The sequence below is a fragment of the Lissotriton helveticus genome, chromosome 2_2, assembly GCF_964261635.1.
Source record: "Lissotriton helveticus chromosome 2_2, aLisHel1.1, whole genome shotgun sequence".
Classification (NCBI taxonomy): Eukaryota; Metazoa; Chordata; class Amphibia; order Caudata; family Salamandridae; genus Lissotriton; species Lissotriton helveticus.
The window spans coordinates 193,282,633-193,307,802 of record NC_136060.1 but is presented as its reverse complement, the minus strand read 5'-3'; the positions used below and the strand labels follow the sequence as shown (position 1 = coordinate 193,307,802).

The 25,170-nt window shown below is 44.8% G+C and overlaps 1 protein-coding gene across 6 annotated transcripts in view; it reads left to right on the top strand.

Moving 5' to 3' along the window:
* Window positions 1-25,170, top strand: part of TBC1D1 (TBC1 domain family member 1) — a 990,385-nt gene that overhangs the window by 527,985 nt on the left and 437,230 nt on the right. For all 6 annotated transcript variants that reach the window (XM_078678347.1, XM_078678346.1, XM_078678350.1 and 3 more), the window contains exon 3: window positions 2,783-2,872. In XM_078678347.1, the coding sequence (XP_078534473.1) occupies window positions 2,783-2,872 (90 nt within the window). The remainder of the gene's footprint in view (window positions 1-2,782; window positions 2,873-25,170) is intronic.

The following is a 25,170-nucleotide window of genomic DNA, read 5'->3' as shown; positions in this document are numbered from 1 at the left end:
GTTACACAAAAACTAGCGAAGCCTACCTTGTAAACTGGAGCAATGATCAAAGTCTCAGGAAATAAGCATACTTTAAAGTTATCCATGAACTCATTCCAGTGTGTTAGCGATAACTTGTTCTTAATGCCTGACACATTCCATGAGATCATCGAGAACAATGAGGCTGCTTCCTCTCAAGTTTGATTCTTTGGGCTTGATATTGCATAGTAGTGTTTAGTACTTCCTACGGGGGTTGAGCCTGTGGTTTGTTCTCGAAGCCTAAGATTGTTCAAGTATAAGATCTCTGAGGAGGTGCCTGGTGAGCCCAGGAACTCCTCCTTGTTCCTTATACCCACGGGACAACTAGCGGCTCCTAAGATCTCTATGATGTGTGAAGTGTAAAAGTAGTGGGATCTGAGGTTCTGGCAGCACATCTTGACTAACACTGGCCAGGTGGTCGGCCGTCCTACCACGTTGCCATGGGAGTCAGTCAACCTTCCTCAATGGTGTCTTAGATAGCATTCTCTTCATTTATCTATTAGTCATCTGGAACTGATCTGTGGGCAGTGGTCTGCGTCTAATTTTTATAACCGAAGGGGCAGGTGAACATGATCTAAACTCTAAGGCTTTTAGATTCTCGGCCAGTTTTTCATTAACCAAAGTCAACTCCAGACAATCAGTGGAAGTGTAGGGGATCACGTGACTTCTAACCCTAACACTGTCTTCCCTAATCAGAGACCTGCATCGTCTCACCTGCCGTATCCAGCGAGTCAGTTTATTTCTCAGGGAATCTTCATTCTCAAAACTGTGGCACTAGTTTTTGGACATTGGTCATAAATACTTTGCAGGGCTTTTTAGTTGTTAAACACCATTGGGAGAAGGGTCTTTGCTCCACATGTGTGCTAGTGGGCAGCCAGCCTTCCTAGATCTAATGGAGTGCTCTGGCTCAGTTTCCTGCCCTCCCATGTTGTTGGGATTATAGGTACGGGTATTTTTCTGGCCTTACACTAAGTACTTTTAACCTCCAGTGCGGTCTCTTTATTTAGTGCAGGAAACAAAGCAGCCTGCCTATTACCCACAAGTACTTCAAGGTTTTCCCTAGAGGCAGGTCGGTTACACAGTTTGATTTATACCTCAGCACACAAAGGTGTTGGCTTGTTGAGGGCCATTAGCTCCCTCCTCATCCCCCTGAGGTCACCTATCATGGATTTCAAAGTGATAACATCTGCCCTTAGGTCGCTGACAGAATCATGGATTCTGGGAAAAGTAGTCGAAATACTGTGATTTTGTTTGCGGTAAGATTCTAAGTGCAACTATCCCTAGTTTTAGTTGGGCTCTGTAAGAGTGCAAATTGGTTACTACATACAATTGGCAGATCTACTTTGTTATTAAAATATGTATCGGAATGTGTGTCAGGGTGAATTGTGACTGCTGCTTCTAAGTATGTGTTGAGCTGTTTGGTGGTGAGTGCAGGATCCTTTTTATTTTTAGGCTTCAAGATCATCTTTGGTCCAACTTGATTTGTGCCAAAGTTAATGAGATTAGAGGGACCATTGGGATTGCTTGAGATCGCCTCCGCCCCATTGACATCTAAAATACCCTCGTACTCAACCAAAAGACGTTCAAGGACGCAATTGCTCCCCCTCCCACATGTATAGCACCTTAGCGCATGCTTCACGTTCTTTGATCACATACTCACTTAAGTGTAGATCGCACCTTCACATAGTTAACGGTCCTGAGGAAAGCCAGTTTTAAAGAAAAGGCCTGGCTGAAACATGTAGACCACACCTGGATGTAGGAGTTCCTAATAACCACTCCACCAGCATCCACTTGCCTTTTTTTAACGCTAACAGAGGCCCAGCTATTAAAATTAACCCCTCTGGAAAAGGGACCACTGTATAGCTTTTAAATTATCACTCTCACTTCACTCTCACTTCACTCACACTGCACACTCAGTAACACACCAGCTCCGCTGTAAATCAGGCGTAGATGCACACCCCGGACACATTCGGTGTCACTGGGTGGGCCCGATGATGAAGAATGCCACCAACTAGGTTGGTGGGTGAAGGCTTCATAAAGAAACCTAATAGTTTCCTCCGTTCCTATGCAGTCCTGAGTCCTGTATTGTTCACAAATAGGCTAGTCCTCTCTTTGATTAAACATGTAATACCTGGGGCTACGGACTAGCTACCTAGTCCTCTCTCTCTCTTTAATAACTGTATAGTAAAGATTTTAAACATTAATCAGACTAACTGGTAATATATACTACTGCAACTGCCGTTTATTTTAAATTATTGTGATACTTGCTTGACTTTGTTATTTTTAGTCTGCACATCTTTAGGGTTGAGATTTTCACCCTTATACGCCTCTTTTCTTGGCCTCAACATGCTCCTGCATTTTGCAAACTTTTCCAAATGTTCATGGCAGGGATTGCTTTTGCAGTAATGTTAATGTAGGCACGATGCGCTTTCTTGATTTCAGATATTTGCTAAAAGAAGTGAACTAAGCTGTGGGGAGACATGAGAGGATAGTTTTACATTTTACACGTGAATGAAGCTTCAATCACTTATTACAGCAGAATAATTGCAGAAAACATGCTTCGAAGTTTCACAATTTAGTTGTAATTTAAAAGCAAGTAAGAGTTTAACTTTATTTTAGTTTCAGGTGTTTAAACAATTAACTTCTCTTGAATATGTCGCAGAAATAGCACTCTGCACTAACAACACTGTTCTAAATTAATACCGCTAAATGCTGATTATGCGTATGAATACCAAGTTGCCAATAATCATTCTTTTATTTTTAGATCGCCCAGTCTGAAGTTTACTTGATCAGCCCTGACACCAAAAAAATTGCCATAGAGAAAAACTTCAAGGAAATTTCCTTCTGCTCTCAGGTTAGTGGGGAAAGTTCAGTCTTAATTTATGATTGTGTATTGCAAACGTTTAATCTGTTTTGTTTCAGGGAGGTACAAGTGTGAAGCTGACTCTTTTTAGTTATGTGTATAATATTTTATGTATGATCAGTGATAAAGATCAGACTGTTAACGCGGGATTACTGGTTACTAGTTACCTTACCAGATCCCAAACTAAGTCGACTGAATCGTTGGTACCTGTCATTGAGTAAAAGGTAATCTAACAATAAGTCAATCAATTTAAGAACTTACACCACTCTAAATGACCACTGACCAAAATTTAAGTTTCAAAGATTTAATATAAAGTCAAAGATAACTGAAGATACAAACTTCTCAAAATGAGATTCAGAAGATAAATTGGTATCACTATGAACATGAACTTTTTGAATAGTCTGAGTCTGAAAAACAGAATAATGAGTACAACTTCCAATAACATAAGCGTTGCCAAAATGGATACAAGTTGCAACCTCAAAGTCATTACAGAAAAGAAAATTAAGGTTAGTCTGTCCCTACACTATACTAAGTGACATCCCTACTTAACAAGATCTTTACCCCTCTAGGTGTCAGCCGTGATGACTTCCTAAGAAGATCACTCACTTCTCTTTGTCTCTTCTCTGATAATGGGTCTCTCCTGATCAGCCTATCTGCCTACCCATCCGCTTCCTTAGGCTCCCAAATCATCTGCTCTGCTCTCCTCCCGGGTCTCTTTCCCTAATACCAAATCACATTTCGGATAGGAACGCCCCTTGGGACGCCCCTCACGTGGTACATCTTTGCGCGGTAAACTCCATGATGGTACTCTTCAAGACCCTCGTTAAAGTTGACCTTGGTTCCCAGGCTTCTTCTCCAGTGCGCCGATACCCCCTGAAATTCCTGGAGACTCCTACAGGCCTGCGCCAAGCGCCACTGAACAAAGTCCCTTTCATTCGAGCTGATTAGGACCCTCGCACCTGCATACAGTTCGTCCTGCAGTGGGCCTCAAATTCCAGACTCCACCATATCTTTAGGTCGTAAAACACACTCAAAGCTCGATGCTGGACACCTCTCGACTTCTTCCCTAACGAGCACATGGCAGTTCAAACGATATGACATTATCAGTTCAGGCCTACTTGATTTACATGAAGCAGGTCCCTGCACTCTTAAAACATTAACTTGATTTAAACAGCAACATTCTTAACTAGCATACATTTCTAAAATAACACATCTATAAAGCATATATTTTAAACTTAATTCGATAATACATTTGTGGAAGAACCAGGTTAACTCCATCTCACATTATTTTAGCAGCACGTTTAGATTTGCTGTGAATTGCCCTAAGGCCTACACAATATACTGGATTTTTAGAGTTCTATTCAACTCTAACATGATTCCTTTAACATGGGAACATGAGGTTTTCATTTTCATTCCAACATTTCTACATTAATCTCACACAGTTATGATTATTGTTACTCTACTTAAACATTCTATACACTTCACTACTGAACATAAGACACTCTGTGTATTTCACTTCTAAATATAAAACACTCGTGTGTAAACATGTTTAAACTAACTACGTGCTTGTAAATATGGTGCACTTATACATTTTTTTTTCCCCAAACTTGTGCTCTCTCAATCCCCCCTTTAATGACCTTCAGGGGTCATCACCATCAAGACACCATTACAAAATGTAGAACCCTTCAAAGTGAAGTCGTGGCAGTGCCACCTCTTTTCATTGTCTCTAATGCCTTTAGACTCCTGTATTGGGTGTCCTGCATCGCTGTCAACTTTTCCTCCTGTTTCCTCATAGTTCTCTGTAACCTATTTGCTCTATACCACTGATACAAACGCACCAATCCCCACAAAGTGATTACACAAATCACAATTATGATGATGGGTTTCAGTATGTACCAAACGATACCCTTTCCTAAGTTTGCAAACCAACCTCCAACTTTACCCATTCCATGACCTACTTTTTCCCACACGTTTATCTTTGTCAGATCCTCGATTTCGTAGTGTATGGCAGTGATGTTTCGTATGTACTTCTCTAGAGGTTTTGAATTGTCTGGAATGTAAGTGCAGCACTCCTGGACCTTCAAAGCCTTACAGACTCCTCCCTCTTTAGCTAACAGAACGTCTAAAGCAAGTCGGTTCTGAAGAACCATTGCCCTAATCGATTGCATCTCACCTTCTATCAGCATCAATGATCTAGCAGTACTGGCAGATAGCCTATCTACGACTGTAGCTAACCTCCTGATCTTAATGTCATTCAATATCAGTCCTAAGACAGGGAATGCAGCACCGAGTACATCTCCAACTATTTCTGCTGCACCCAGCCCTCTCTTCCACCTAGTTGGTATTTCTTTCTTTGTCGTTTCTAAATTCTCAACATGATATATTTTAGGGAAGACAACAGCCAGATAGCATGATCCATACCAATTATCTGGTAGCTTCACATAGGCATTTCTTCCACATACAAAATATACATTTGGAATTGCTTGCATCCCTTTCAAAAAATCCTTAGAGTAATACTCCAGTTGAAAGGCATGTTCACAATTGACTTGACCTACATAAAAATTCTCATAATAGGAGTAACTCCTGTGGATGCACAGTTTCCCCCGTTTCTCCTTATCTAAAGCAATTGGACCAATACTACCCTTTCTTTGATGTGCCCTTTCTTCCTTGGTCCAATCTGTTTCCCATTGTCCTGAGGCCTTCAGAATCTTCTGCCTCCTGTATCTAGTATCTACCTGCCCTATAAACTTTTTCTCAATTTCTGACACTTAGCAAGTCAGATTGTTTCTTCGAGCATGTGAAGTATCTAACGTTTTCCATGGAATAAACCATTTGTGTAATCTGTCTTCGCTTTTGTAGTAGTCCCACTTGTTCAAATGCTTGAAATTCGGGACCTCTGGCAATGTTGAGTCGAAATTCGAGAAATAATACTCAAATCCTTCTCGTCCATAAAATATGCTCAACAACAAACTGCATGTGATTCCATATGTCAATGGAAGATGATGGTATCTGATACCCTCCTCTACCGAAGCTGGTAATTGCATACAAACGTAGCAATTCTTCACCTCCATGACATCGACGTATTCATAAAGCAATTTAGCATAAGCATTTGACCTGTAATTTCCCTGTGACTCATCTGTGTGTAACCTTTTTATTTCTGCATCTAACAACGCTTTGTCTTTATCATTGATGTTTCCCTTATCATTAACAATAGTGGTTCTCGGTGTTGACACTCCCTTGACCTCCTTGACTGCAGTTGCATCTCTCTCGTGTCCCACTATGTATGAGACAGTAACCACTAAAACTATCAGGAAAATCACCACTCCTAACAATGTGCCAACTATACATTTTGCCCTGCGGTTCGGGTTGCCAGCCTCCATGTTCTCAAACAGTGTAGTTCTTGACTTTCTTCCAGCATTCGCTTCTTCTTCTCTCTGTACAAAGTCTTTCTTTTACATCTTGTCCCTCTTTGGAACACTTGGAAGCCGACAATTTACTCCGCAAAACATTTTAAATCCTGTAGAAAACAGACAACCCTAGCCCTTCTCCATCCGCTAAAAGGAAACCCCTACCAATTTTCTTCTTCCACTCGGCGCTAGGTTATCTTGCAGTAATTTTTCAAAGTCCTTTCAAAAAGTCTTTTTGCAATCAGAGTGTTAGTCCAAAACAATGAGCATTCCAAGAGCTTCCACTACTCGCTCAAGCATTTCTAACCGAAGGAGAGTTCCCTCCAACACTGGATATCGTGAACAGCAAACTGGAAATTCAACTGTTTCTAAAATCAATTTTCTTATTCCGCTTAGGAGAGGAGGATAGACGATGTTGAGTGTCAGCAACCTTTCAGTCTCCGCCCCCGGTAGCAGGAACAGAATTTGTACAGTAATGATTGGGTCAGTTCTGATCAGGTTCACTTCCCTGACCCTCCCGGTTCTGTGCCCCACCGACATCTGCAACGAGGTAGGTCCAATCAGGAGTAGAGTATCTTCTACTAGGCACTCGCACCCTCCTTGATCTTCTAGGGCCCTCCTCGGTTCCCTCTTGGGTATCTTCCTCGTGATCCGAGTCTTCGGATATAGGAACAAGTGTTTCTTCCTGGGCCGACCTCAAACTTAGCCTCCTGTCTCTTCTCGGCCAAGTGGCAGCCTCACACCTTGTTCTTCTATATCTCGTCCTCACACTCGGTTCTTGATCACTTTGGTACCGATCCGTGTCTGTTTCGTATTCACTGCTGCTCTCTCCTTCAGTTGCGTCTTCAGTCTCACTGCCGTCCTGCCTTCGCTCTTCCTCTGAATCCGATGCGTTCCCAACTTCTCCCGACACCCCCTCAGCTGCCTCAATCCCTTCTTGCGACTCTTCTTCCACTTCCGGGCTTTCGTCTGGGATAGGAGCTGTTCCTTCTAGAGGTGCTGGAACTCTTCGAGTATGGGATGCATGGATCCAATTTGGCAGCCCCCCGCACTTCACCGCGGTGTTCGTTATCAGGATTACCTGAAAGGGCCCACGCCAGCGAACATCTAGGCAGTTCTTCCGGACGTGTTTTTTAACCAACACCCAGTCCCCTGGGTTCAGGTCATGACACAGGTTCCTCGATGCTGGAACTTCAGCCGCATGCACCTGAAGGGACACAGAATGGATGGCGTCAGACAGTCCTTTACAATAATCCAAGATCAGATCATCTGTAATATTCAATAGGGCAGCAGTTGGAACTGTGGGAAGTCTCATGGCCCTCCCCATCAGAATCTCGTGTGGAGAGAGACCTGTCCTCCTGTCAGGGGTGCTGCGCATGCTCATAAGCACTAAAGGAAGAGCATCTGGCCAACTCAAAGATGTGGATGCCACTACTTTAGCCAATCTATTCTTCAAAGTGCCGTTCACTTGTTCCACAATTCCTGAAGCTTCTGGTCGATAACTACAATGCAGCTTTTGATCGATATTCAGTGTGGAGCACAACATCTTCACTATTTCGCTGTTAAAATGTTTTCCTCTGTCCGATTCCAAAGAGGCAGGCACCCCGAAGCGCGGTATCAACTCCCTGAGCAATAATTTAGCCACTGTGAGTGTATCGCACCTACGTGTAGGGTACGCTTCAACCCATCTGGAAAATACGCATACAATCACCAACACATACCGCAGGCGATTAACTCTTGGCATTTCGATGAAATCTAGTTGCATTCTATTGAAAGGCCCCCCCGACCTCCCAATGTGACTCAGTGTGACTGGTGTTCGTTTGCCTACGTTCAGTTGTTGGCAGGTAACACATCGCTTACATACTGATTCTGCTGCTATTCTAAATTTAGGGCAATACCAAGTTTGCCTAAACACTCTCATCATAGCATCCCTTCCTAGATGTACTGGACCATGTATTTCTCTCGCCATGGGATTTGCTAATTCTTCAGGTAACACAGCCCTCCCATCTGCTGAAACCCAAAAATCCATTTTGCTTCGCACGCAACCTGCTATTTCCCATGCCTTTTTCTCTGTTTCAGGTGCGTTCTCCTGCATCATTCTTAAATCCTCCCAAGTGTCTACAGTTTCTAACATCATGCTTAATTCAGTCTTTTCTTCAGCACCATCTATTTCCACTTTTGAAAATGAATAATCTTGTTCCGCACAATAACGTGCGACTTCATCAGCGTATCTGTTGCCTTGTGACACAAAATCTGTATTCTTAGTATGAGCCACACACTTTACGATTGCAATGTCAACTGGACCTTGTAATGCTTCTAACAACAATCTCACAAATTCTCCGTTTCGAATGGGCGAACCAGAGGAGGTCATGTAACCCCTCTGAGACCACAACTGCCCGAAATCATGAACCACACCGAAACCATATTGGCTGTCAGTGTATATGGTGACTCTCTTTCCGTTTCCTGCTATGCAGGCACGAGTTAGGGCAATGATTTCTGCTACCTGTGCGGAATGTACTCCTTCCAGGCAAGCGGCTTCCACAACTCCAGTAATGGTACAAACAGCATAAGCTGCTCTCAACCGACCAGTATCGTCTCTTAAACATGAGCCATCAACAAAATAAATTTCATCGGGGTCAGACAACGGCTCATCCACAATATCTGGTCTGGGTTTCGTGCATAGTTCAGTCACATCAAGGCAATCGTGGTCTTCACATCCTTCGCCTTCTATTACAGTAGGTAATGGCATTAAAGTAGCAGGATTCAAGACAGAGCATCTCCTGAGAGTCACGTTCTCCGCGGCAAGAATAACTTGCTCGTAGCGCGTGAGCCTACTATTGGTCAGATGCTGCGTCTTCGTCCTGGTCATTAGCAATTCAACTGAATGTGGTACATACACCACCACTGGATGTCCCATCACAATACTCTCGCTCCTTTCAATGCTGACACCCGTTGCAGCAACGGATTTGAGACATCCGGGCAACGCTGCGGCTACTGGATCTAATGTAGCCGAGAAATATGCAACTGGTCTACGGGCATTTCCGTGGGTCTGTGCCAAGACTGACAAAGCACATCCCTCTCTCTCACAGCAATAGAGTGAAAATGACTTCTCGTAATCGGGCATTCCCAGAGCCGGAGCACAACACAAATCGTCTCTCAGCTGCAAGAACGCCACCAAGCATTCTTCGTCCCATGGTACCGGATCACTCACCTCCTTGTGCGTCAGTTTCTGTAAGGGTTTCGCTTTCAGTGAAAAGTTAACTATCCACTGTCGGCAGTAACCCACCATTCCTAGGAACATTCTAACTTCTCTCTGTGTTGTAGGCGCATTCATCTTCATTATCGCCTCAATCCTCTCTGGTGACACCTTACGTTTTCCTTTCTCTAACCGGTGCCCTAAATACTGTACTTCTGTCAGACAATACTGCAACTTGCTCGGAGATACCTTATGTCCATTTTCGGCTAAATGGTTCAGTAAGGCAATTGAGTCTGCTTTACAGGCCTCCTCTGTCTATGACGCAACAAGTAGGTCATCTATGTACTGGACCAGAACCGAGTTCTGGGGCAGTACTAGATTTTCGAGATTCTTTTTCAACAACTGATTGAAGATGGATGGGCTGTCTGTGAATCCTTGTGGGATTCGACACCATGTTAAAACGCGATCTTCCATTTTAAAAGCAAAAAGATACCTGCTCTCTTCATCCAATGGGATTGAAAAGAAAGCCTGGCAAAGATCTATCACTGTGAACCATTCTGCTTGACATGGTATTTGAAACAGTATCACTGAAGGATTCGGTACCACGGGACAACATGAAACGACTATGTTGTTAATCTTTCGTAAATCCTGCACTATCCTGAATTTTCCGCTAGGTTTCTGTAAACCCATAATCGGGGAGTTACAAGGACTACCCACGATTTCTTTCAGTATTCCCTGTTGTATCATTGACTCGATCACAGGTTTTATCCCCGCAATCGTTTCCTGGGACAATTTGTATTGAGGCGTTCTTGGAAACTCGGCATTTGGTTTTACCAGTATTTTTACCGGTTCTACCCCTTTAATCAATCCTATTTCTTCTCCTGTGAAATCCCATACCTCTGACGCCACTGCATCTCGTAAGTCTTGGGGAAGATCTTCTACTGTCAGAGTAGGATATAGTTCTACACAGGATTTTGAATTGGCCACCTTAAAGGTAGCATCATCGTCGGTAGTCTGTACCTCCACTCCTTGCGGGGTGCAGTATATGGTGCAGTTCAATTTGCACAACAAATCCCTTCCTAACAGACATACCGGACTCGAGTCACAAACCACAAACTGATGCTCGTTCATATGGTTTCCTATCTTCACAGACACTGGTTCTGTCAAGGGACTAGTCAGCCTTTTGTTCGCGATTCCTACCACTTGAATTGTTTCCCCTGACATCGGCAAGTCTGGAACCACCGCCGATCTCAGAGTCGATCGGGTAGCCCCAGTATCCACCAAGAACGTAGTGGGACACCCTGCCACCTCTGCCTCAACAAATGGCCCTCTCTGATCCACCTCTAGGACTGCCCCGAGGGTACAGTCCTCTTCACTGCTCACACGTTGTCCTGTCAATGGATCAATGTAATAACACTTTTCTTCCTCGATGAATAGAGGCATTTGTTTAAAGACCTTTCCCCCTGTCGCTACCTTCGGTGGCTGTGGGAACTGGGCCCGTGGAGCCGAAGTCCCCCCTTTGGCCACCTTGCTGCCTGGAACTGTCACCTTTGGAGTTGGCACTTCTTGAACCTGCTCTTCTACTTCTAGCTCTCCATTTTCAGGGTTAAAGGGACACTCGCGTCACCAATGCCCCACCTGGTGACACTGATGGCACTTCGTCGTTTTCTTTAAAGTGGCAAAGTCTATCCTAGGTCTCTGCCCTTCTTCATTATCTTTGTTCTTACCGTTTGGTTTTCGTCCCATCCCCTGCTTCTGCTGGCCCCCCTTCCCAGCAGACTGCATTTGCACCACCATCAATTTCTCCTTTAGATTCTTGGCTTTAGAATCTATCTCGTCGCTACAGTATCTTGCATAACGTAAAATCTCATCTAGTGGTTTGTTCTGCCAACAGATTAAATGTTGCTGTATCATCAAACAAATATCAGGTCTCAACCCCAAGACAAACTTTGACACAAACTGCCCTATATCTTTGGGATCCATTACATCGAGTCCACTGTATTGCTTGAATGTTTTCAATAATCTTTCATAAAACTCGTGAACTGTCTCCTTGGGTTCCTGCCTTGTTCGGTCTATTTTCACCCAATCTATATCCTGTGGTGGTACCTTATCTTTCAGCCATGCTATTACCCTTTCATATTTTCGCATGACAATCTCGGACGGTCCATTAGTCCGAGCATCCCTCACTGGTTCAGTATTTGGCCATTCAACACTAGTCTTGCACGGGGTCCACAAATCAGATGGGACCACGATGTCAAACAACGTGTTCAAATCGATCCACAATACTTTCGAGATCTTGACAAACCTTTCTACCTGCTTATACCACTCTACTGGATTGTCCCTTAACTTCGGAAATGAGTTGGTAAATGCAGCTAAGTCTCCTCTACTCCAGGGCACATGTACATAATTTCCGTTTGATATTTCTCGCAAAGGGAATGCCTCCATGTGCATTACCCTTCCCTCGGGGGTCATCACATTTGCACTTCGTCTAACTGTGCCCTTTTTCGACCACCTTTCTTCCCATTTGTCCAATTCTCTCCACACTCTTATCCCTGATACCAGCTCTCTTATGTGTGTTTTTAATCCAGTAGTTCTGTTCTCATCTAGATCCTGGTCTGCGTACTGTAATCTGTGGTTACTCTGTAATGCCCTTGTCCTAGATAAATCCACGGCATACCTGTCTGCCAAATCAGTCAGTTTCTCATGAAACGCTCTAGCTTTCCTAGTAATATCCTTTGCCATGAACAATAACTCATCCTGTTCATACAATTCTATCCTTTCCAAAGGCAATGTTCCATCTATTATCTCATCAACATCTGATTTTAAACTAGTAACATCGAGCCTCTTTGCCTTAATTTCAGTTTTCAAGACACTCAATTTAGCTCCTCCATCCACATCTCTCCCATCCCAGCTCCGAGATCTACGTTTAGGTACTGGTGAGTTATAGGGAGTCCTCCCCTGTTCCCATTTCTCTAGGTCCCATGCCTTTCCATCTTCTCGGGGTGGGTGGTGAAACACTCCTTCACGCCTCATAGCCCCTCTCTCCCCATCCTGGCTAGTTTCACGGGATGCAGGGTAAGATGTTCCATTACTCCCTCTTTCTTCCCTACTTCCCTGTGATTCCTGATTATTCGAGGCGTGGCGGGACCTATCGCTGTTCTCCTTTCTCCAATGTTGAACATCTTCTCCGAGTACATGATGAAGGCACCTAAATCTATTCTGAAAAGCTCGTACCATTTCATCTCCTCCTTTTTCCCAGAGACGGGACATCTCCTCACACTCTACACTCCTACTATTTTGCTCCTGCTGTTCCCTCTCCTCCGTAGGACGTGTAACTCCTCTATTCTCCTGACTTTGGCCTTCCCGCCCCTGACTACTTTCGCTGGCCCCACAATGAGATACAGTCCCATTACCCCTGCTTTCCCATTCTGGTTCTGTTCTTGACCTATTACTCGGGGCTACTGCGGACCCATCCCATTCCCTCAAATCAGCTCTTAATTCTGTATAGGACTTTGGCCGCGGTCCCCTTAGGTCCATCGGTCCTCTCTGACCTCCCTGTCCTGTGTTGGGACCTACAGATGTATCTAATGGGGTGTTCCACGTTACCGAACCTGGCAATTGCTTCCAAGCATTTGTCACGTTATTCCAATTGCCTCTGTTCTTCCTCTCTATCTCTCTCTGGGTTATAGATCGATACTATAGGTCCTATGGTAACAGGCACTTGAAGAGCATCTGGCAATCCAAAGGACTCAACCCTTTCGGTGGCTGGCGTTTTCTGCACCACAAACCTTCCCACTACACTCTGTACTGTGCTGGGTTGAGGTGTCTCCCCACCTTTGGTAGGTGTCCATTCCGATATAGGGAGTGGTGTATACCCCTCAATGGCATTCCCATCTTCCCTTGCGAGCCCTCTATCTTCTATCACCCCCACTCTCGGAGGTGGTCTATCCATTAACAATCTGTTTATCAGATTGTCCTCCGACTCGCTTTCCTCGTCTTCTTCCATGAGGTTTCCTCCTCCTCCTGCCACCTCCCTCATCGGATACATTTTTTCCACCTCAATAACCTGTACCCTCCACCGCTTTGCTTCCTCATCCCATTTAGAATCTCGCACTGCTCTTACCGATCGCGTCAGTCTTTGTTGACGCCTGTTCAAATTTCTGTCGTGTGCAGCCCTAATCCATGCATTAAGGGCCTCAAACTGTGTTGGTCTGGGCGAGGGTTTCAATGAGGACATGGTTGCTTTTAGCCGATGTAACACCTCTAACTTAAACGTCCCGTACCTCGGGAACTGCATTTCCTCATTCCCTTCCGTAAGCTTATTCCAAGCCCCAATCCATAATATCGTATGCAGCCCAACATTCGTTGCCATATAATGAGCTGGCGTACCCTCCGGCGGAGCCTCTTCCCCGTAATAATGTTCACTTCTTTTTCTTTTAAAAATCCCTTTCAAACACTTAAAACACTTCATGATTTCGCTCTTTCTCCGCGTTCGTTTACTTCCTGATGATATTCCACCAATCTCAGCCCCGTTCTCACTAACTGGCCTATCCGTACGCGACTTTCCTCCGACGTCACTCTAGCCGCCCAACCAGAGCGCGGCTCTAGCTAACGTCACACCAACCGCTCAATCACAGCGCGGCTCTAGCCGACGTCACCCGTCCCCCTTCGCAGCAGTTCCCCTCCTTTCTCAGCTCGTCTCCTCGGTCATGCACGCGTCCCATTCATACTCTGAAAAAATGATTACTTCCGTCCAAGCGATCACCTTTCTTGACTGTACGCCCACAGTCTTTCTCTGTAGTTGTCACCTTAACTTGGCGAAATGTCTTTCCGTTTACTTCCAGACAATCGCCTTCTCCGATAGGTTACTCACACGCAGTAACTTTCGACCAGTGTCCGTTACTCATACACTCACTCTTACTCTCCCCCTATCTTGGATCCACGGCGGTCAATGGTACCTCGTGACCTCCGTACTATGGTCGACAACTACCCTGGATGTTCGATACACCCAAAACCACTTAAGCTCTGGCCTGAACTTAAGATTTCACCAGTTCACCCGTTTACCAGGTAACCAGCTTACCAGGTTGCGCGCGCTCACAACCTTCTCTCATTCACACTACAGGCATTCAACTCCGCAAGACATTACATTACAATACAAATACAACACAAAACACCGCAATCTGTTCACGCATGACCCTTTTTATACTCACTCTCCTCCGATACTGCTGCTTTTCTCGCACCGTCTGCACCTTTCGGCACACGATTCTTCCGCTGCTCGTCTCTCGACGTCTAGGGGCCTTGGGGTAAACTAACCTCTCTAGATTACCTTCCTCAAGAAGATAACCATCCTCACTCTGCTACCAACTGTTAACGCGGGATTACTGGTTACTAGTTACCTTACCAGATCCCAAACTAAGTCGACTGAATCGTTGGTACCTGTCATTGAGTAAAAGGTAATCTAACAATAAGTCAATCAATTTAAGAACTTACACCACTCTAAATGACCACTGACCAAAATTTAAGTTTCAAAGATTTAATATAAAGTCAAAGATAACTGAAGATACAAACTTCTCAAAATGAGATTCAGAAGATAAATTGGTATCACTATGAACATGAACTTTTTGAATAGTCTGAGTCTGAAAAACAGAATAATGAGTACAACTTCCAATAACATAAGCGTTGCCAAAATGGATACAAGTTGCAACCTCAAAGTCATTACAGAAAAGAAAATTAAGGTTAGTCTGTCCCTACACTATACTAAGTGACATCCCTACTTAACAAGATCTTTACCCCTCTAGGTGTCAGCCGTGATGACTTCCTAAGAAGATCACTCACTTCTCTTTGTCTCTTCTCTGATAATGGGTCTCTCCTGATCAGCCTATCTGCCTACCCATCCGCTTCCTTAGGCTCCCAAATCATCTGCTCTGCTCTCCTCCCGGGTCTCTTTCCCTAATACCAAATCACATTTCGGATAGGAACGCCCCTTGGGACGCCCCTCACGTGGTACATCTTTGCGCGGTAAACTCCATGATGGTACTCTTCAAGACCCTTGTTAAAGTTGACCTTGGTTCCCAGGCTTCTTCTCCAGTGCGCCGATACCCCCTGAAATTCCTGGAGACTCCTACAGGCCTGCGCCAAGCGCCACTGAACAAAGTCCCTTTCATTCGAGCTGATTAGGACCCTCGCACCTGCATACAGTTCGTCCTGCAGTGGGCCTCAAATTCCAGACTCCACCATATCTTTAGGTCGTAAAACACACTCAAAGCTCGGTGCTGGACACCTCTCGACTTCTTCCCTAACGAGCACATGGCAGTTCAAACGATATGACATTATCAGTTCAGGCCTACTTGATTTACATGAAGCAGGTCCCTGCACTCTTAAAACATTAACTTGATTTAAACAGCAACATTCTTAACTAGCATACGTTTCTAAAATAACACATCTATAAAGCATATATTTTAAACTTAATTCGATAATACATTTGTGGAAGAACCAGGTTAACTCCATCTCACATTATTTTAGCAGCACGTTTAGATTTGCTGTGAATTGCCCTAAGGCCTACACAATATACTGGATTTTTAGAGTTCTATTCAACTCTAACATGATTCCTTTAACATGAGAACATGAGGTTTTCATTTTCATTCCAACATTTCTACATTAATCTCACACAGTTATGATTATTGTTACTCTACTTAAACATTCTATACACTTCACTACTGAACATAAGACACTCTGTGTATTTCACTTCTAAATATAAAACACTCGTGTGTAAACATGTTTAAACTAACTACGTGCTTGTAAATATGGTGCACTTATACATTTTTTTTTTCCCAAACTTGTGCTCTCTCAAGACCAAACAATATTTTCCTTTTAAACTATATCCAACTGTGTTGTACAGTTGTAAACAATGTTCGCTGTAAAACGTCAGAGCTGATCTATTCAGAATCCACTTTTAAATATTTGTTTATGCAGTGCGGGTTGTGTAAAAGCAAATCTTAATGTAAAGACTTGAATAAGTGCGAAGATCGATTTAAAAATCAAATGTTTTTTTCTTAGGCACCGGCTCACTTTTTACACCACGTACAATAATACACTCGGCCTTTCCAGGGTTTAAATTCCTTATATTTTGAAATTGATCCTGCAGGCCTCTTTCAGGTGGTTCCTCTAGTAAACGGAGTCCATCATGAACCCAGCTGTATCTTGGATTAAACCCTTAGGCTACTTGCTCCTAACTGGATCCACGTTGGCATGTGAGACCTAGGCATGGCTTGCCCAGGTCCATGCTACTTTTATCCCAAACTTTATAGCCAAAGACGCTTGTGTTTTTCCCAATTGAATATTTAATCAAAGGCACGGGAGCAGCCAAAAACCATTGCTATACAGTTCAGTACAGCTGCACAAACCTTATAGAGCGTGCTCCAAAGACTCTTATTTGAAGGGCTGTGTCTTAAAAAAAAAAAACATACAGGCAAGTTCAGTTCACTCAATTTGCAAATGTAAAATATTGTTGCACTTTCTAAATGAGATGAATGTTCTTGGTACTGTATGAGATTAGGAAAGGGAAAGTGCTGTTGTGAGCATTTTAACAGTTGAGGCTCAATAATATCTTATTCGGAATTTTTCTGCTGTTTATATTGTACGGTTATTCTGTTATTTCGCATTGGGCGATGGAAATAGTATATCATGATCTATGGGTACCAATGTGTCTGCTCGGTCGAAAAAAAATATTACCACTTCAAAACATTGTGCAATTCCTCAATTCCTATGATAATTAGATCTGCAGTATGGTGATAGAAGCCAGCGGAGATACCATTTTGGCCAGGTACTTAACCTTTATGGAGACCCCCAGATAGCCGTTTCAATTTCTTTTTAAGGTAACATTTCATTCATCTCATACTTCCTGGGGTATTTTGGGTAGGCCAGTGTGCCTGAAACACGGGGACTTTTTTATTGGCACAAAGGAGCAGTGATTTCGGTTAACTCAGGTGGGCTAATAGAGCTGTAAGTTGGTATGTTGCACACAAGCATCATTCCCAAAGGTGCCTCTTATTCAAAAAAAGAACCAGATAATTTTGTTATAGTTGGGGTTAATTACAACTTGTGCAGGCATAATCAGCCATAATTCTTTGGCTCTGGCTGAGTTGACATATTTAAACTAAGCTTACCCATGACCAAAGCAGATTACAATATCTGCTTTTAGAAGCACCCCTACATCATTTCCCATATTTAGTTCATTAGTTCAATAGATCAGAAGGAAATAGATAGCTGTATGATAAAGGCGTCCAGGGCATCCAATTGGTGCTTCAAGGTTACAATTAAATTAATCTCCGCTAGCAATTTACCAACTCAAGAATGTTTTAGCATTGATCAGATTTAGTCTCTCGCTGGGCAACTGTAGGAGGAAATTGGGGATATTCGGCTTTAGGACCCTGGAAAGAAATTGTAATAAGTAAAATAACACAAATATGTTATTCAATTTAAGAAGCATGTGGAGAGCAAACCACTCATCTAATCTTGTGAAAAAATTCTGTAGCAAGAAATAAGACAATTTTGTGTATTGCATTGGTTGCAAAGTTCTGTATGGCTAAGTTTCTCTGTGATGTTGTTCATTTGTCTCGCTGCAGCACTTTCTATGGATCTGATCTCCTGTACATTTAGGAGTCTAGGAGTGTATTCAAATTCCTGCCCACGGATTATTAGGCTTCAAGTGAAAGATCAGTGTGTTCCAAACATGCTACAGCATGATATGAGTCAACTTGAAAAACCGCATAGTCTCCCCATTGGGTTAGCGTCAATCCCCCGTACAGCATCCCGGATGACTGCACACCTTCTGTGAGAGTTCGCAAGAACTCCCGAATTCTTTCACAGAAAGTGCTTCGCCACTAACATGACTAACCCTCATCTTGTGAGTGAATATGATGCTTTATTTCCCAGACCGACTCAAATTCTACAAAACCTGAAAGATGTGGCTTCCTTGAGATGTGTTTTGTGACACAGTGCGACATCCACATGAACATCTCTTTAAAATATACCAACCACTGTATCTTTTTTTTACTTTGTTTTTATTGCTATTTATTTTTCATTTACAATCCATAATATCTTATATGATAACATGCAAACGATGTATACTGTGTCTTCACAGTATGACTTATGTTACATTTTGTTTTCCATCTGTCCTCTTAAGTTATCTGTTTTCACTAATACCAGTTTGCACTTGTTCTCCTGCGCACTTATTCTGTTTATACGTTAAAATTGTTTCAACCAGAAGGTGCGACTTTATGACAGAGTAAAGTGCAGTATATTATTCTTCAGAGGGGTCAGGTATACATTCGCTGTTGAAGGTATACATTGTAATTATGCCTTTCTGTATAATCCTGTTGCTTGAGTTTCCTTACATCTCTGAGCCTTTTTGAACTAAATAAAAGAAAAAAGGGAAAAAAAGGAGAAAAGGGGGAGCAGTAGGTAAGATAAAGTAAAATCTCTGTTTTGGGGGGAGTTGAGCAACCTTGTACATCGATTCTGCAAGGAGTTGTATGTCCAGGGTGGTGTGGGGTGTCGGCGAAGGCTACTCAGCCAGGGAGTCTCTTTGTTGCGTTCATAACAGTCTCAGTCCTGTGTGGGCTGTCTTCCCTTGAATCATTTTGTATGTCACCTATGGGGTCTATTGGCAGCTCAAGATCTTTTTCATCTTTTTTTCATATCTAGATCTGGTTCAGTTCTGTTACCCTGTTCTGGGTGCTACTACATTGTCAGCATTTCAGACCACAGATCGGCTATCAGGCGAAGTCTTACCCCTCTAGTGTCTACCCTTTCCTCCGCTCTCTCCCATTGTTATACATCCGACTTCCATGTTTTCACCCTAGGGCCCTCTGCAGTTTTCCAGCCTATCGATATTCGCTGTTTGGCCAATCACAGCGCCAGGACCAAAAATTCTAGTGCCTACTTTCTTGGAAGCCAGCTTTGGGTATAGCCCCAAAATACATGCCTCTAGGTTGTGTGTGTGTGTGTGTGTGGGGGGGGGGGGTTCGCCCAAGTGTCAGCACCAATGCAGCCAGTATCTCTTGCCAGTAAGATTGTAGGCGTGCACATTCCCACACTATATGTGCGAAGTCTGCATCAATGCGTCTGCATCGAGGACAGGGGCAGGGTTCGTCCCCATATGTGACTTGCAGCCTGTGTGGTGTCACGTAGGTCATGTGTACATAATTGAATTGGTTATATATTTTTTTTCACAACAAATTTTATTGATTGATTTGAGCAGAATAAGAGAAGTGGTTCCCCACAATCAGGAGATCACCACCAAGTATCGTGGTACAGTTTACATTGTAATAACTATGACCAAGCAAGAATAGGAGTAAAACCAAGAAAATTAGCCCCCTCCCCCACCCCTACCCCCACCAACTCCCATTACGCAACTACCCTACTACCCTACTACCCACCCCTTATCCCTCCCTAACCCTGTGCACGTGCATATAGAAAATCGTCGGTGCTCGGTCGTAGTGTGACAGGCATGACACAATTTACAGGCCCGTATGGTACCCACCACCTACACATCCTCCTCATGTTCCACAGGGGGATCCAATGGCAACTCCCTATAGTCTGCCCACCTCTTCCAGATCTTGAAGTGTTTACGGGGGCATCCTCTCGCCTCAAACACCGGTCGTTCTAGCCCCATATAGTAGTCCAGTCCGGCCTTCCATGCACACAGGGGGGGGGCTCGTTCTCCCTTCCACGCTCGGGCCAGGTCTCTTTTGGCAACTACAAGCCCCAGCAACAATAAGTGGTGGTGTTTATATATGTTCCCACCAACCCCCTCAAGTATGTGGAGCAACCCTAATCGATGAGTGCGTGGAAGGTCCCATCCCAGAACTAGGACACGACCACACCGTATGCAGCAGCGTGCCCGCTGCAGCCCCACACCGCAGACATTCTGGCGAACCAATCCGTCCTGCCTTCCAAAGCCGCTCTCGGGTATAATAGGCCCTATGGAGATACTTGAACTGAATTAATCTAAGCCACATTGCTATTGCGGTCCCCCGCGGGGATTCCAGGGCTTCCCTCCAGTCATCGTCGTCGAGGGGACCAACATCTGCCTCCCAAGCCGCCCTCAGGGGAATCAGGGTGGAGGAGCAATGAGTGACCATCGTTTGGTAGATACGGGAGACCTTCTTATCGCCGAGGTCTCCCATGAATACTTTCGCTTCAACAGGGCTAAATTCAGGGAGCGATTCCAGGTTAGCAACACTGGGCGTAAGTGCGTGACGAAATTGTAGATAGTGAAAAAATTGAGTTTGGGGCATGTGGAACTCAGTACTGAGTTCTTGGAGCGATTTAAGAGTGACCCCGGACATTACATGTCCCAACGTCGAAATCCCAATTGCCTCCCAGCCGTCGAACCCCGGCAGCGTCGACAGTTCGGGGAGACGTCCATTATTCCACAACGGCGTTTCCGCAGTTAGTCTACCCCACCAGCCCATGCGACGCAACGCCTGCCGCCACAGAGCAAAGACAATCTTCGTGACGCATGGCAATGTCTGCCGCAGCCGGGCTGAGTAAAGAATAGTGTGTAGTGTACTATCCCCCATCAGAGAGCACTCCAGGGCGTACGCCGGGTCTCCCCTGTCGCCGTACCACCATTCATTGAGTATTAGCAGTTGGGATGCCTGATAATAGGACAGTAGATCTGGGGTGGCCAAGCCTCCACAATACGTGGATAAGAAGCATGTCCGTAGCGCCACTCTGACCTCTCCCCCAGCCCACAAGAAACGGCCTAAAGCAGAGTTGACCTGCCGAAACCACTGGGGAGTGATTGGGTGAGGATAGTTCTGCAGTTGGTATAAGAGACGCGGAAGCGCCACCATTTTGAAAATCGCAGACCTACCGAAGATAGTTGGAGGCATCCGGGACCACGTTTTAAGATCTGCCTCAACCCTCTCCCACACAGGCACTATGTTGCGTTCCCAGGCGGTATGCACTGATTCCGATAGGAACACCCCCAGATATTTCAATCCTCCGGTTGCCAACTGCAAGCCTGTCGCCCAGGGGTCCATCACTACTCCGCCCCCCAGTACCCATAGGGTGGATTTGCCTAAATTTAAATAAAGGCCCGAGACCTCCCCAAAGATTCGCATAATTTCTAAGACTCGGGCCCCGAGCGACACAAGTCAGTAAGGAAGAAGAGGACATCGTCCGCATATAGAGCAATTCTATCTACAAGGGTCTCAGTCCACACGAAGCCCCGCATTTGTGCATCCATGCGCACCCAAGAGGCTAGAGGCTCCATGGCCAAGGCGAATAGGTATGGGGACAATGGGCACCCCTGCCGGGTCCCCCGTCCGATGGAAAACGTTTCCGATATCGCCCCGGCGACCCGCACCGACGCCGTGATATCCGTGTACAGCAGTGAGATATATGACAGAAACACTGGGCCCAGATTGAGACGAGGCAGGAGCGCAAAGAGGTCCGTCCAGCTGACTGAATCAAAGGCTTTATGAATATCTGCCAGTAACAAAGCCGCCTGTTCCCCGGTGGCCCCCATGGCATCTACCGCCGCCTGCGCACGCCGGATGTTGTGCCGTGTCGCCCTATGAGGCATAAAGCCGGCCTGATCAGGGTGGACCAGGTCCGTCATATATGGGAGTAAGCGGTTTGCCAGGAATTGGTTATATTTTAATCTGGTGTTTCTGGATATCTTTTGGGGGGATGCTAATACTTTTTGCTATTCTGAGTCTGATAATTCTCGTTTAAGGCTTGTTCCCATCTGCTCCGTAGCACAGTTATTGGACTTCGGGTCATGTTTGCTAGGGACCTATAACACCAAGTCACTAGATATGGTGTGGCTCCCATGGACATCACCAGCTGCAAAACGTTGTGTGTCGCTGGTTCTGTCCCCTCCCCTCCCCATAGACCCTGAAATGCTCTGTATATCGCTTCATACATGAGAAACTGGCCTGGGGTAGCTGGTAGGTTTCCATTAGGTCCTCCATCTGGAGCAGTGCACCCGGTTGGTAACAGTCGTCAACTGTTATCAGTCCAGCCTCTTTCCAGACAGATAAGTGCTGCTGTGTAAAGTAGGTGAGGGGATCTCCATGTGGCTGTCCTGCAATGGGTAATGCCAGAGCATACAAAGTCATTCCTCCAGTTTTCAGCACACCTCTGCGCCAGCATTTTAGTGCAGTTGTAAACAATATCCCAGGTTTGGGGATCACGTAGTTTAGCCATCAAAAGATCTATTTGTGCCATCTGTCCTATATGTCTTCGCTCGTCTTGGTTGACCCCGTATATCCACAGTGTAATCCACTGGAGTTGTGAAGCTAAAAACTATAGAATGACATTTGGAACCCTGAGACCCCCCTCTTCAACTGGGCGTCTAAGGATTGTCAGCGACACCCTATGGGGATTTCCATCCCAAATCAAGTCTTGCAGCAAAATACCTAGTTGCTTAAACCAGGAAGCTGATATGTATACCGGCATGTTTGTAAAAAAATATAGAAGCCTCAGTAACATCACCATCTTAGAGATCGCTATCTGAGCCATAATGGTAGTTTCAGTGACCCCCAGAAGGGCACGCATGATTTCAGAGAACGCAATGCTCCCCCCAGGTTATTGTCTCGCAGGTCTTCTGTCGAATGGAATATCTGCATTCCTAAGTATTTACAAGATATGGGGGGCCAGTTCCGGTCTGAAGGCAATTTTGGAGGTTTCTCCAGTACACTGAAAAGGGGAAATAGATGTGTGTTGGATTTATTAACTCATAGGCCTGATACCAATTCAAAACGTCCCAACTGTTCAATGGCTTTTGGGACGTTTACCGCCCCATCTTTGAAGTACAGGAGAATTTTGTCGGCATATTGTGAAATATTATGCTCTCGTCCCTCAACCACCCGCCCCCAGCCGCGTCCCACCTGTCGGAGTAGTTCTGCAAGGGGTTCAATTGCTAAGGGGAACAATAGTGGGGAGAGTGGACACCACTGCCTTGTGCCCCTATAGACCTGATACTGCGGCGATAGTGTGGTGCTTGTCCTGACTCGCTTTCGGAGCTGTGTATAAAAACCTGACCCATTTGATTCAATTGTCGCCCAAGCTCATTCGTTTCATCATTGCAAAGAGAAACTCCCATCGGACCTTGTCGAAGGCCTTCTCAAGATACACCGACATCAGCATTGCTTTATGATCAGCTAGTATTGCCAGGTGGTACATTACATGATAAAGCCACCTGAGGTTATGAGAAGTACCACTTGTAGGGATAAACCCATTTTGGTCTACATGTACTAGCCCTTTCATATGTGGGAGAAGTCTAAGGGCCAATACCTTACTAAGGAGTTTAAAATCTAAATTTAGCATGGATAGTGGACGAAATTTGGTGACTTTGGTTCCTTGCTCTTTGCTTTTAGGTAGGGGTATGACTACCGCATTTCTGTTGGTGTCTGGGAGGGTTCCAGTTGCCAGGACTCGATGTATAATTTTTCTAGACGGGGAGCCAGAGTCCCAAGGTATGCCATAAAAAATTCAGTTGCGAGGCCATCTGGGACTGGCGTTTTACCTGTCGCCATCTCCTTTACTGCTATACTAACAGAGGCCCACGACAGAACAACAGGTTCACTGCAGGTCCCGACCGACAGTCTCGGTCAAAACATCTGCGGGCAGCTCCATGATGCATCCACGGCAAAAAGCCAATTGATCCTCAAGAGGGAATCCCCCTCGCACACATATAGCACCTTAGCGACGGCTTCACATTTTTCAAATTATACACTCACTTAAATTAAGATTGCACTATCACTTATTTATTGGTCCTGAGGAAAGCCAGTTTAATCATAAAGGCCTGGCTGAAACATGTAGACCACACTTGGATGCAGAAGACCCTAATTAATACTCCTACACATTCTACAGACTTTTTTAATGCTAACAGAGGTCCAGTTATTAAAGTTTAAATTACCTTCGGGTACTGGGGCCACTGTATAGCTTTTCACTTTCACTTTCACTGCACTACACTGCACACTCCGTAATATACCTGCTCCGCTGTATTCAGGCGTTGAAGCACACTCGGGACACATTCGGTGTCACTGGGTGGGCCCGATGATGAAGCATGCCACCAACCAGGTTGGTGGGTGAGAGCTTCATGAACAAACAAAATAGTTTGCACCTTAACATACCGCTTTGAGCCACTCCACAAATAGGCTAGTCCTTATTGATTGAACATACTAATTTCTTGGGCAGGGACAGGGGCTTGTGGAGGCAGTGCAATTCCAACGCCAATGAAGGGAATCTAGCAGTTGATCACTTATTTCACTTATTTTAGGTGTGGTCCTGATGTGTCTTTATCTTTAGGAGCTCACGTATTGCACCTGTTAAGATATAGGTAGCACACTTTCCTCCCCGCTCTGTGCTAGCTTTACGTCCTCTGTCTCCGGAGCTCTCATTCCCCCAGTCGTGTGGACGCAGTGGTGCCCAGGAGTGCATGGTTCCTGTTGTACTGTGTTTATTACTCATGGGCACACCCGTTAGGAGATGCAAACACCACCTATCCAGTCTCTGAGTGCTATGCTGTAGTTTTATCTCCCCAGTACAGCTTTTGGGGGGAGGCTGGCAGTGGTTCACCTTTGTCCACTTCTCCTGGGCCTATTCTATAAGTGTAGCGGGATGGGTATTTTCTGCTTCCCATGCCTGGTTGGTGTTCAACATTACCC